We start from the raw sequence: 13,861 nt of genomic DNA, 5'->3' as shown, positions 1-13,861 counted from the left end.
CAAGAGGTTCAGAAAGGCCAACCAGGTTCTCTGATGTGGCACTGGATGCCTTCGTTAAGATGATGAGCAGAAAACCTTCCAGGCAGCACCTAACTGGTAAGGTTTCACTCCATAGTCTGCCACTAGAGCATTTTCACAAGAGAGGTACAATGAGTGCAGTCAATCGTCACAGTAATTTAAAAAATGCAACAGATTTTTCTTAAATGAGTCCTTATAAAGCATAGGATTAAGGTCTGTGGGTGGTTGTTTTAGTCCTTAATTATTCTTCGATCGGGGGGGGGGGGGGGGGGGGTGCGGGGGTAGAGCGTTAGCAAAAGAAGTATATTGGAGTGTGTACAGTTGGAGCTGTTGGCTGTGAACTCTTTTGAGTTCAGTTACTTTTGGGCTTGATGTACTGCTTAGAAATATTTAATTATTCATTCAAACCGGCTAAATCGCTGGCTTTGAAAGCAGACCAAGGCAGGCCAGCAGCATGGTTCAATTCCCGTATCAGCCTCCCCGAACAGGCGCCGGAATGTGGCGACTAGGTGCTTTTCACAGTAACTTCATTTGAAGCCTACTTGTGAAATGATTTTCATTTCATTTCAACCTTTACAGAGGCATGTCAACCTAAGGGCCTTTCTTCAGTCCTGGAGCCTGTGCCAGCCCAGTAACGTGAGCAACTTGGAGACACTGGTGTCTCACTATTGTATCTCAATTGTTTTTAATAAAACAAGCTGCCTGACACTGAACTTTCTGAATGAGGGTAATGATTTCAACCGTATTTGGGTCCCAAGTGCTATGCTGTATGCAAGGTGTGGTATGACTCGTATTTGGTCGAGCACTTCCTTTACTGTAGTTGAAGAATGATGGTAGTTCCACTTCACAAACTTGAACACTCAGTTTCCTTGGATGCTGCTTTGAATTATTTTAGATGTGGATTTGTAAGTAATGTCATTATTTAGTAACTTTAAGGGGGGGCTGTATTGTGTAATTGGTTACTGATGGAGATTGAGTATTGCTGATTCGCAGGGTGTTGCATTTCTCTCCATTGGGTTTAATTCCCTGTATATAGGCCCATTTCATGAGATATTTAGATCCTCTTGAAAGCTAACCTCAGCAGCTGTGCCAGTAATGGTCTTGTAGATTAGGCAGTCATCTGCAAAAAGTCTATTCTAGTTTGATGTTCCATCCTTGATGTCATTTATAAAGAGAAGAAATGGATGTGGGCTCAGGACAGTGCCTCAGGCACGCCACTTCCCAACCATTACTTCTTCGGACGTATTACGATCCCAGACCAGACCCCAACAATGGCTAGGATACCGGACCAAAATCCCAACATTTTAATTTATTTTGTAAGATTGTGCGGAAAGAATACTTTGCTCCAGGAGTGATTGCACAAAGAAATAGGGATTTGATATTTTAAAAATAAAACTTTATTGTTAACACACTATTAAAATCTTTATCACACCCAAAAATAGTTTACAATTACCCCTTAAACAATAGTGCTAAATATCGTACGTACAATACCCTTAATTACTATCTCTATTTCCAATTAAACAACAAGAAAGGAAATCCATTCTACATTCCAATGGCACAGAATAATACTTGCTTTCCAGAACAGATGTGGCTCCTGTTAGAACGCCTGCAGACTCTGGCTTGGTGTCTTCAAAAAGCTGTTTCAAACTGGTGTGTTTCAGCTTCCCCTTAAACTCTGACAAGTGTGCATGGCTGTAAATACCATTAATCTGTTTTAACCGTCCTACTGTGAGAGCAAAAGACCTTACTTGTGGACTCAATGTTAGCCAGATCAGAGCTCAACTCAAAGCTTTTTCAAAATGTCTGAATGTCTTAGCTCCACCCAGCAATGGCATCACCTCCCCAAGGTGAAAACAAATGAACTCCCCAGGGACACCCCCATCCCCCGTCCAACAAGGGTGCACTCGCCCAGGCTTGTTGGAAGAGGTGGTGTTACATTTGTGCAAGCTCATTTGCTGCAGTTTTAAGTGTATGGTTTAAGGATATCATCAGGCCCACAATCTTTAAAGGTATCAACGTTATGGAAGAATTTCTCAACACATTTTGTTGTATGTATAAAATCAGGCTTGTAAGGCTGCACTCGTACTACAGATTCGAGCTCAGGTGTCCTGATTCCTTCCTTGAAGCTTTGGAACTGCGAGCTTAGAGCTTCAGCATTTTCCTTGTCATTCAGTAGTAACTTATCCCCCACTTGCAGAATTGGTATTCCAGTTTATCCTTTCTTTTTTATTTATTACACAGCTAACGTTTGCTGAGTTTTTTGTCCTAGCCAATTCCATTTTGTATTTTGGCTTGGCGCATTGAATCTTACTGTTGAGCACTGTTTGGTACTGTTCAAGCTTAATCCAGACTTCCTCTTTCTTCAAAGTGTTGTCATTCCACCAAACGTGTTTGATCGATCATAGCCAGCATGGATTTCTGTGAGAGGCAAATCGTCTTTGACAAATCTATTAGACTTTTTTGAGGTTCCAACTATTGTTAGTCAGAGCAGCATATCCTCAGGTCCAGGGTTCCCCTCCCTCCGCATCCTCTTCATCGGAGAGGCATGCCCTTGCTCCTTATTCTCCTCCTCCAGCACATCGCCCTACTGCTGTGCTATATTGTGGAGGATGCAGCAGACTGTCACGATGCGGGCAACCCTCTCAGCCTTGTACTGAAGGCCCTTCCAGAACAGTCCAGGCACCTGAAGCGCATCTTGAGGAGCCCGAAGCACCGTTCAACCACACCCCTGGTCGCTGTAAGGGCGTCATTGTACCGGGTCTCCGCGTCGGTCTGTGGCCTCCGGATAGACGTCATCAGCTATGACTGCAACGGGTAACCCTTGTCGCCCAGCAGCCAATCCCGCAGCCGGGGAGGTGGTGCCCTTCGAACATGTCGGGGATCACCAAGTGTGCCAAGATAAATGAGTCGTGCACACTGTCTGGGCATCGGGCGCAGACGTGCATGAAGCGCATCTAATGATCGCAGACCAGCTGTATGTTCATGGAGTGAAACCCATTTCTGTTGGTGTAGACCTGCCTGTTATCCACAGGTGCCCGTGAGGCGACATGCATCCCGTCGATCACCCCTTGGACCGGGGACATCCCGGAGATGGCAGCGAACCCCGCTGCCCCGGACATCTTGGTGGGCGTGGTACACATGGAACTGTATGTACTGGTCCGCGTGTGCATTTAGGGCATCCATGATGGCGCGGGTGCACCTGTGCACTGAGGCCTGCGAGATCACGGACAGGTGTACTCCCCCATACCGCACAGTGCCAGATGTGCCATCATCTGGCAGATGTGTCTCACAGTCCCTCTGCTCATCCGCAGTCTCCGCGTCTGCATGCCCGGTCCGGCAGGACCTCGAATGACATGCAGTTCCGGTACACGCGGGGCGTCATGCGACGCCTCCTTGGCACCTCCTGCTCGGCCTGTTGGGCGGCTGGCCCTCCAGCCTGTGTAGCCGCCACCAGCCCCTCTGCAGCCCGCTCTGCTGCTGCAGCTTCCCCCTCCTCTCTGAGAGGCCCCCGCTCACGGGGCCGCAGGGCATCTCGCAGGACTGCGACCATCACCTCAGCGGGCAGCATCACGGGTTGCTGTCCAAATGCCATTGTCTGCAGGGGGTGATTTATCATGGCGCATACTCCCGTGCCCATCCAGGTACCATGGGCGACACAGTGGCCCCCGGTTGGCACTGTGGGCCCCGTCCACGCATGTCTCCCCCCTTCCCCACTGCCACACCCCTGCCCCACCGGTGTCCTGCCCTGTCGGTGCCCCCGGTCCTGGTGCCCGTCCCTGCTGCCAGGGGCATCATTAGCTGGCACTTACCTCACTGGGGGCTGCCTTGGCCCTGGGTGGTTGCCCCAGTGGGTGGCTGCCGGTTGGGGGGGGTGTTCGGGTCAGGTTCACGATTTTTATAACCACAATTTGATGACGCTGTCGGGAAATCGGCCCATCGGAGGCGGTGAATCGCGGAGGCCCTGGATCATAGGATGTCAGGTCCGCTAATGATATGCCTACTGTACTTTTACCCCGCGCGGCGTGCAACACATTTACGCCATTTTCAGTGTGCCGGAGCATCCCAATTTGGCATGAAACAGGCGCCTACCCTGATTTCGGCGGCGGAAGCTATTCTCCGCCCAAGTGCGTTTTGCGATTTTGTCGTCGGCAAACGGGGAATCCAGCCCTCTATGCCTGGGTTAATAAAAGCAAGTACACCATATGCTTTCTTATGCCTGCTACCTTCAGGGACCGGTATACACACGCACCAAGGTCCTTCTGATCCTCATCACTTCCCAGGGTCCTGCCGTTCATCATGTATTCCCTTGCCTTGTTTGTCCTACCCAAGTGCATCACCTCACATTTAACTGGACTGAATTCCATTTGCCACCGTTCAGCCCATCCGACCAGCCTGTCTGTATTCTTCTGTAATCTGAGGCTATCCTCCTCACTATTTACCGCCCCACCAATTATTGTATCATCTGCAAACTTACTGATCAACCGTCCTATATACCACAAACAGCAAGAGCTCCAACACTGATCCCTGTGGGGCCCCACTGGACACAGATTCTGGTCAGAAAAACACCCCTCCAACATCACCCTCTGCTTCCCACCATTCGGCCAATTCTGAATCCAATTTGCCAAATTTTCTTGGATACCATGGGCTCTTAGCTTTGCTATCGGTCTCCCATGTGGGACTTAATCAAAAGCTTGGCTGATGTCCAAGTAGACTATGTCAAATGCATTGGCCCCCATCTACACACCTGGTCACCTTTTCGAAAAATTCCATCAAGTTGGTCAGACATATCACTTCTCAGCCTTTTAGCTAAGATGAGCGTGAGATCAGGTGCAATGCCTGGATCTGGTATGTCTCTCTTGTGGGAACCATGAATTGGATTCAATTTGAATTGAATCCAATTCAGCGGGAGCATTGCGGAAGGAGGTTGCTGGGAGGTAAGTCAACCTTTAAAAGCACTTGTCTTTGCAGGGGCAGGCCAGTCGATTTCGGCGGCGTGAGAACAGCTGGCTGGTTAGTCAATTTCAGCAGGAGCTGAGAATTTTTCTTTTTTTTATTTTAAATTAGTTTTTTAGGCGGGAACAGGAAGTCGACCCGCGGACGTCTGGGAAGACCCTCCCCAATAAATTCTGGTGGAGAGGAAACCCGAGACACTACACGTGTAGTGTCTCCCACCCACCCTCCTCCTCTAACCTAATAATAAAACCCATTGGTCTGAGGTAAGTGCCATATTTTATTATATTATTATTATTTTTTAGCCAGATCTTGGTAGAAAGTTGGAGGAATGGCAGGGAAGGGAGTGCAATGTTCCTCCTGCAGGATGTTTGAGGTGAGGGATGCAGTTAGTGTCCCTGCTGATTTTACCTGCAGGAAGTGCTGCCATCTCCAGCTCCTCCAAGACCGAGTTAGGGAACTGGAGCTGGAGTTGGAAGAACTTCGGATCATTCGGGAGGCAGAAGGGGTCATAGATAGCAGCTTCAGGGAATTAGTTACACCAAAGATTGGAGATAGGTGGGTAACTGTAAGAGGGACTGGGAAAAAACAGTCAGTGCAGGGATCCCCTGCGGTCGTACCCCTGAGAAACAAGTATACCGCTTTGGATACTTGTGGGGGGGGGGACTTACCAGGGGTAAGCCATGGGGTACGGGCCTCTGGCACGGAGTCTGTCCCTGTTGCTCAGAAGGGAAGGGGGGAGAGGAGCAGAGCATTAGTAATTGGGGACTCTATAGTCAGGGGCACAGATAGGAGATTTTGTGGGAGCGTGAGAGACTCACGTTTGGTATGTTGCCTCCCAGGTGCAAGGGCACGTGATGTCTCGGATCGTGTTTTCCGGGTCCTTAGGGGGGAGGGGGAGCAGCTCCAAGTCGTTGTCCACATTGGCACCAACGACATAGGTAGGAAAGGGGACAAGGATGTCAGGCAGGCTTTCAGGGAGCTAGGATGGAAGCTCAGAACTAGAACAAACAGAGTTGTTATCTCTGGGTTGTTGCCCGTGCCACGTGATAGTGAGATGAGGAATAAGGAGAGAGAGCATTTAAACACGTGGCTACAGGGATGGTGCAGGCGGGAGGGATTCAGATTTTTGGATAACTGGGGCTCTTTCTGGGGAAGGTGGGACCTCTACAGACAGGATGGTCTACATCTGAACCTGAGGGGCACAAATATCCTGGGGGGAGATTTGTTAGTGCTCTTTGGGGGGGTTTAAACTAATGCAGCAGGGGCATGGGAACCTGGATTGTAGTTTTAGGGTAAGGGAGAATGAGAGTATAGAGGTCAGGAGCACAGATTTGACATCGCAGGAGGGGGCCAGTGTTCAGGTAGGTGTTTGAAGTGTGTCTACTTCAATGCCAGGAGTATACGAAACAAGGTAGGGGAACTGGCAGCGTGGGTTGGTACCTGGGACTTCGATGTTGTGGCCATTTCGGAGACATGGATAGAGCAGGGACAGGAATGGATGTTGCAGGTTCCGGGGTTTAGGTGTTTTAGTAAGCTCAGAGAAGGAGGCAAAAGAGGGGGAGGTGTGGCGCTGCTAGTCAAGAGCAGTATTACGGTGGCGGAGAGGATGCTAGATGGGGACTCTTCTGCCGAGGTAGTATGGGCTGAAGTTAGAAACAGGAAAGGAGAGGTCACCCTGTTGGGAGTTTTTTATAGGCCTCCTAATAGTTCTAGGGATGTAGAGGAAAGGATGGCGAAGATGATTCTGGATATGAGCGAAAGTAACAGGGTAGTTATTATGGGAGATTTTAACTTTCCAAATATTGACTGGAAAAGATATAGTTCGAGTACAATAGATGGGTCGTTTTTTGTACAGTGTGTGCAGGAGGGTTTCCTGAAACAATATGTTGACAGGCCAACAAGAGGCGAGGCCACGTTGGATTTGGTTTTGGGTAATGAACCAGGCCAGGTGTTGGATTTGGAGGTAGGAGAGCACTTTGGGGACAGTGACCACAATTCGGTGACGTTTACGTTAATGATGGAAAGGGATAAGTATACACCGCAGGGCAAGAGTTATAGCTGGGGGAAGGGCAATTATGATGCCATTAGACGTGACTTGGGGGGGATAAGGTGGAGAAGTAGGCTGCAAGTGTTGGGCACACTGGATAAGTGGGGCTTGTTCAAGGATCAGCTACTGCGTGTTCTTGATAAGTATGTACCGGTCAGACAGGGAGGAAGGCGTCGAGCGAGGGAACCGTGGTTTACCAAGGAAGTGGAATCTCTTGTTAAGAGGAAGAAGGAGGCCTATGTGAAGATGAAGTGTGAAGTTTCGGTTGGGGCGATGGATAGTTACAAGGTAGCGAGGAAGGATCTAAAGAGAGAGCTAAGACGAGCAAGGAGGGGACATGAGAAGTATTTGGCAGGAAGGATCAAGGAAAACCCAAAAGCTTTCTATAGGTATGTCAGGAATAAGCGAATGACTAGGGAAAGAGTAGGACCAGTCAAGGACAGGGATGGGAAATTGTGTGTGGAGTCTGAAGAGATAGGCGAGATACTAAATGAATATTTTTCGTCAGTATTCACTCAGGAAAAAGATAATGTTGTGGAGGAGAATGCTGAGCCCCAGGCTAATAGAATAGATGGCATTGAGATACGTAGGGAAGAGGTGTTGGCAATTCTGGACAGGCTGAAAATAGATAAGTCCCCGGGACCTGATGGGATTTATCCTAGGATTCTATGGGAGGCCATGGAAGAGATTGCTGGACCTTTGGCTTTGATTTTTATGTCATCATTGGCTACAGGAATAGTGCCAGAGGACTGGAGGACAGCAAATGTGGTCCCTTTGTTCAAAAAGGGGAGCAGAGACAACCCCGGCAACTATAGGCCGGTGAGCCTCACGTCTGTAGTGGGTAAAGTCTTGGAGGGGATTATAAGAGACAAGATTTATAATCATCTAGATAGGAATAATATGATCAGGGATAGTCAGCATGGCTTTGTGAAGGGTAGGTCATGCCTCACAAACCTTATTGAGTTCTTTGAGAAGGTGACTGAACAGGTAGACGAGGGTAGAGCAGTTGATGTGGTGTATATGGATTTCAGCAAAGCGTTTGATAAGGTTCCCCACGGTAGGCTATTGCAAAAAATACGGAGGCTGGGGATTGAGGGTAATTTAGAGATGTGGATCAGAAATTGGCTAGCTGAAAGAAGACAGAGGGTGGTGGTTGATGGGAAATGTTCAGAATGGAGTACAGTCACAAGTGGAGTACCACAAGGATCTGTTCTGGGGCCGTTGCTGTTTGTCATTTTTATCAATGACCTAGAGGAAGGCGCAGAAGGGTGGGTGAGTAAATTTGCAGACGATACTAAAGTCGGTGGTGTTGTCGATAGTGTGGAAGGATGTAGCAGATTACAGAGGGATATAGATAAGCTGCAGAGCTGGGCCGAGAGGTGGCAAATGGAGTTTAATGTAGAGAAGTGTGAGGTGATTCACTTTGGAAGGAATAACAGGAATGCGGAATATTTGGCTAATGGTAAAGTTCTTGAAAGTGTGGATGAGCAGAGGGATCTAGGTGTCCATGTACATAGATCCCTGAAAGTTGCCACCCAGGTTGATAGGGTTGTGAAGAAGGCCTATGGAGTGTTGGCCTTTATTGGTAGAGGGATTGAGTTCCGGAGTCGGGAGGTCATGTTGCAGCTGTACAGAACTCTGATACGGCCGCATTTGGAGTATTGCGTACAGTTCTGGTCACCGCATTATAGGAAGGACGTGGAGGCTTTGGAGCGGGTGCAGAGGAGATTTACCAGGATGTTGCCTGGTATGGAGGGAAAATCTTATGACGAAAGGCTGATGGACTTGAGGTTGTTTTCGTTGGAGAGAAGAAGGTTAAGAGGAGACTTAATAGAGGCATACAAAATGATCAGGGGGTTGGATAGGGTGGACAGTGAGAGCCTTCTCCCGCGGATGGATATGGCTGGCACGAGGGGACATAACTTTAAACTGAGGGGTAATAGATATAGGACAGAGGTCAGAGGTAGGTTCTTTACGCAAAGAGTAGTGAGGCCGTGGAATGCCCTACCTGCTACAGTGGTGAACTCGCCAACATTGAGGGCATTTAAAAGTTTATTGGATAAACATATGGATGATAATGGCATAGTGTAGGTTGGATGGCTTTTGTTTCGGTGCAACATCGTGGGCCGAAGGGCCTGTACTGCGCTGTATTGTTCTATGTTCTATGTTCTATGAATTGGTTTTTGGAGCAGGCAAGGAGCTGACCATCCTTGATTAATCCCTGTCTCTCCAAATGCAGATTCATTCTGTCTCAGAATTGCTTCCAATTGTTTCCCCACCACTGAAGTTAGATTGACTGGCCTGTAGTTTCCTGGTTTATGTCTTCCTCCCTTGTTGAATAATGGTACCACATGGGCTATCCTCCAGTCCTCCGGCACCTTTTGTGTGGTCCCTGCTATTTCTTCCCTTGCCTCACTCAACAGCCTGGGATATATTTCATCCGGCTCTGGAGATTAATCTACATTTAAACCTGCCAGATTACTCAGAACCTTTTTCTGTCTATGTTAATCTCTTTCATTTTACCACAGTACATCTCCCTGACTTCTATACTCATGTCAACCGTCTCACTCATAAACACCAACACAAAGTATTCATTTAGAACCTTCATTGCGGTGTTAATGTAAGCCTATTTGTGACAATAAAGATTATTATTATTATAATACCTACATCCTCCAGCTCCACACACAAATTACAACTGTGGTCCTTAATGGGCCCTACTATTTCCTTAGTTATCCTTTTACCCATAATTATTATAATAATGATAATATAAAACAACTTAGGATTGTCCTTTATTTTACCTTTCCAGCCTCCTTTTTGCTCTCCTAATTTCCTTTTTAAATTCCCGTCTTGGACATTCAATTCTCCTCTCGGGCTTCTGCTGTTCTGAGCCCATGCTATTTACCCTAAGTCTCCCTTTTTCACCTTATCCAATGCTGTAGATTTTGTCTACCTTATCTAAACTTGTGAAAATCTTGTGTACCTGTATCAAATATTCCCTAATCTCCTGTGCTCGAAGGAGAACTTCTCCAACCTAACCTTGTAGCTAAGTACATTCCATTCCTGGAACCATTCGAATATATTTCCTCTGCACCCATTCAAAGACCCTCAAGTCCTTCTTAATGTGATGGGAACTGACACAATATCCCAATTTCCTGGATATAAAGGGAACTGAGATGCAGATATGACAGGAAAATAATGTTGAGGTAGAAGATAAGCCATGAGTTTATTGAATGTCACAGCGAACTCGAAAGACCAAAAGGCCTAATTCTACTCTTATTTCTTATATTCATATGTGCTTACCTATTGGCCGTTTTTGACAGTTGGCTTTATTTAAAGAATACTTTAGGACTGGTCTTGCACTTTTCTCTTAGCACGAACTTGAAGGAATTAAAATAGCGAAGGGTTTATATCATGTGTGTCCAAGTAAGTTACTTTCCAACTGATCAAGACAAAAAGATGCCATTGGACCTTTTCAATTGTGTGTGCAGTTATTATTGAATGTAACCCTTGGTATACTGGTTGGTACATTTTATGCAAGGCCACAGGGACCTAATTTCTCTTGAGAACTATAGTGAGATGTTATTCAGAAAAAGAAATGCACTCAAAAAGATTTCAGTGTGGCTGTTTGATTGTACAGACAATAGATCACTTTGAGAAGGAATTGCTTTTAAGTGAAGTAGACTGTTTGTGCCTGGATAGAGGTATAACTCTGAAAGCTTGAGCAATTGTCTTTTTATGGAACTATCATCGTGTGATGCATTTATTTCTTTCACTGTCACCTAGAATCTCACAATTGAAACAGATCTGGAGGCTGCCAATGGAAAAAAGGTCAAGGCTATCGAAATCTTTGCCTGTGCTCTAATGTTCTTTAAAGACCACGCGTTACAGGTGTGTTAGAAAAGAATTTATACACCATTTTTAAAATATTATGTTCATCAGGCAGTCTTGATGGAACATTGGGCATGTTTTATTTTGAAGTTTATGCTGCTATGTATTCTACTTTGTAAAGCATCGTGACTGGACTGTTCTGTGTAATGACATCGTTTGGTACTGCAATTGATCACAATAGTTTTAATGCTTGATGCTGCAGACCATAATAATCAGTGGTGTTTCTGGATCTACCTGTGTATTAATATTCAAGCAACTTAAGAAACTTGAAACACAGTTATTGTGGTCTATGCGGGGATCCATTTCCTTTGGCGAGCAACAGTGCAGAGGATAATTACAGACTAAAAGAATCCAGTCGCACTTAAAACTGCTTTGGACTTTTAAGAAATTTGATAGCTCTTGTCAAAAGAAAAACTTCTGCAGTAATCTTCAGTTCTAAAAAGACTTTGGGGCTCCCTTTGGCAAGTCAATTACTGTTAGGGCGTAGTTCAGAGCAGCCACATTGACCATCACAAAAACCTATTCTTTTACTCTTTCATCTTCATAATTCTATGTCTCTGTGTTCATCCTCCGCAGAGTCAGTCACTTGCCAAAGGAAATGGATCCAAAAATATACAGCAATAACTGGGTTTCAAATTTCTAAAGTTTCATGTCTGTCAATAAACAGATGCAACCAGGAAGAGGTTACTAAATGCTCATTAGTAATAGTTTCAACATTCTATGATCCTTCACAGATGGGAGATATTTTTTCAATTAGACTTGGTGTGAGCACACTGGAAATGCATATGCCCATGTTATAACATAAAGTAGCTAGGATGTTGGGTAAAATTTCAAATGATAAAACAATAAACCGGTCACTGACATAGTTCTATTTTTAGGAGCTGAGTGACCAGGCTGGTTCACAATTTGGGAACCCGGATGTTAGATGGGTCATTACTGTGCCAGCTATATGGAAGCAACCTGCAAAGCAATTTATGAGGCAGGCAGCCTACAAGGTAAGTTATATGCACTGTCAGATTTGACTACTCTTATTTCGGCTGTGAATTGAACTATAGGTGGAATAAATTTTATCAACTGTACCAAATGTAAGAAATTAGGCGCTCACATAACCCACAGATTCTGTTTAAGATGCAATTGTTACAGAGACTACATGCCTATCAAAAGGAATATTACTGTGATTCCATAGCAAGTTAAAATTTACAATTAAAAGTGACATTTTTATTACAAATCTACTACAGAAATGATTGCTACTACAGTAATTTTGTGGTGACTGAAATATTGCATTTGTATTTGAAGTTGCAGTGCACTTGTGTATTGACAGGTACAGGTGGGTTCCGCATATATTTCCAAAATTAACAAAGTGAAGATCTTTATTGTGGTCATGTTTTTTATTTGCACATTAGTTCAAATTTTGGAACAAGATTCTATAAATGCACAATTTAATGTATTCATATTGACAGTAAACACTAAACAGAAGACACTTTAAAGAGCAAAGAGTAAGCTATTACTGTAAAATACTAATGCTCTTCTAATTTTCTCCCTGTTTAATTTTGTACCAATAACAAATATGGTAAAAATCATTTCTTTCTGATCTCACCAGCTCAAAATCCAACCAATAATGAAATAAATTTGTGTATTCAATTTTATGAAATATGTTTTCAGTTATATTCAAGGATACTGATGGAACTCTAAATACCAACATACAGTAAGAAGGCAGCTAAATTACCAGTGAAATGATTTTATCTCCAAAGATTTAACACATATCGAAACTATTGAAAAGCCATCATGTATTTCTTGATATTGAAGGAGCATTAAAAACAACTTGCACAACCATCTTGAATGCCATTTTGAAATGAATCTAAACCAGGCTTGTCCAGCGCACGGGGCAGCCCCTGAGCATTCTGAACGCGGCCCAGTAAATTTGTTTCTTTAAAAATGTTTTTATTCAGGTATTTATATACATACAGCAAACACAACCAAAGCCAGAAAGAGAACAAACAGGAAATCTCGTAACAAATATATAACCAACACCCGCCCTCCCTGCCGTGCACCCCCCCCCCCCCGCCCCACTCTCTGCCTCCTCTTTTTTTTTTAACCCCCCAAATCCCCCCCCCCCCCGAATTCCACGAGGTCACCCACGGTTTTGGCGGCTCCAAGCCCCTCCATCCCAGCAGGATCTGTCTCCGGGCGACCAGGGAGGCAAAGGTCAGAACGTCGGCCTCTCTCACCCCTTGGTCTGCCGGGTCCTCCGACAATCCAAAAATTGCCAATTCTGGACTCGGGACCACATTCATGCTCAGCACCTCCGATATCTTGTCAGCAAACCTCCGCCAAAATCCCTCTAGGTTTGGACAGGCTCAAAACACGTGGACACGCGCACCACCCACACCTACCCTCCACCCCCTCAAAAAACCTGCTCATTCTTAGATGCTGCTTCCGGGAGAGGTACTCCAAGTCCTCCATCTTCTCCTTTAACCACTTCTCGATCTCCCGCATCACACCTATTTTGGCCGCCAGCGAGGCCAGCTGCTCCTCGTGCTCCCCCACTGCCTCCTCCACTTTCCGAATAACCCGACCCTCCACATGATCAATTCCCGCTTTCAACGGTTCCACTGCCTTGGCTAGTTCCTCCTGGGCCTCTCTCTGCTGGCTAAACATTTCATTTAAAAATTCCACCAATTGGTCCGTCGACCATTGGACAGGCAAGACAGACTCTTTACCCTCCGCCATCTTAACATGTGTTGCACAAAGATTCTCCTGCTACATCTGCTCCCTTCTTCTCAACCCATGTCTGGTCCGTGGCTCCATCCACCAGCCCCACCAGTGGAGTCAAACTTCCCTCCAGCCACCCCTACACCTTTTTTCCACCAAACATCCACCCTACAACGGGGAAAAGGTCTGAAAAAACAGTTGCCAAATGTGCGACCACGTACACCATGGCCGCCACCGGAAGTC

General features: G+C 45.8%; 1 protein-coding gene across 4 annotated transcripts in view; it reads left to right on the top strand.

The window, feature by feature from the left end:
* Nucleotides 1–13,861, top strand: part of hspa12a (heat shock protein 12A) — a 249,330-nt gene that overhangs the window by 171,731 nt on the left and 63,738 nt on the right. For all 4 annotated transcript variants that reach the window (XM_072479470.1, XM_072479468.1, XM_072479469.1 and 1 more), the window contains 2 exons: nucleotides 10,802–10,906; nucleotides 11,785–11,901. In XM_072479470.1, coding sequence (XP_072335571.1) covers nucleotides 10,802–10,906; nucleotides 11,785–11,901 — 222 coding nt within the window. The remainder of the gene's footprint in view (nucleotides 1–10,801; nucleotides 10,907–11,784; nucleotides 11,902–13,861) is intronic.

Source organism: Scyliorhinus torazame, chromosome 16, assembly GCF_047496885.1.
Source record: "Scyliorhinus torazame isolate Kashiwa2021f chromosome 16, sScyTor2.1, whole genome shotgun sequence".
In the NCBI taxonomy this organism is placed as follows: domain Eukaryota; kingdom Metazoa; phylum Chordata; class Chondrichthyes; order Carcharhiniformes; family Scyliorhinidae; genus Scyliorhinus; species Scyliorhinus torazame.
This window is presented reverse-complemented; position numbering and strand designations above follow the sequence as displayed.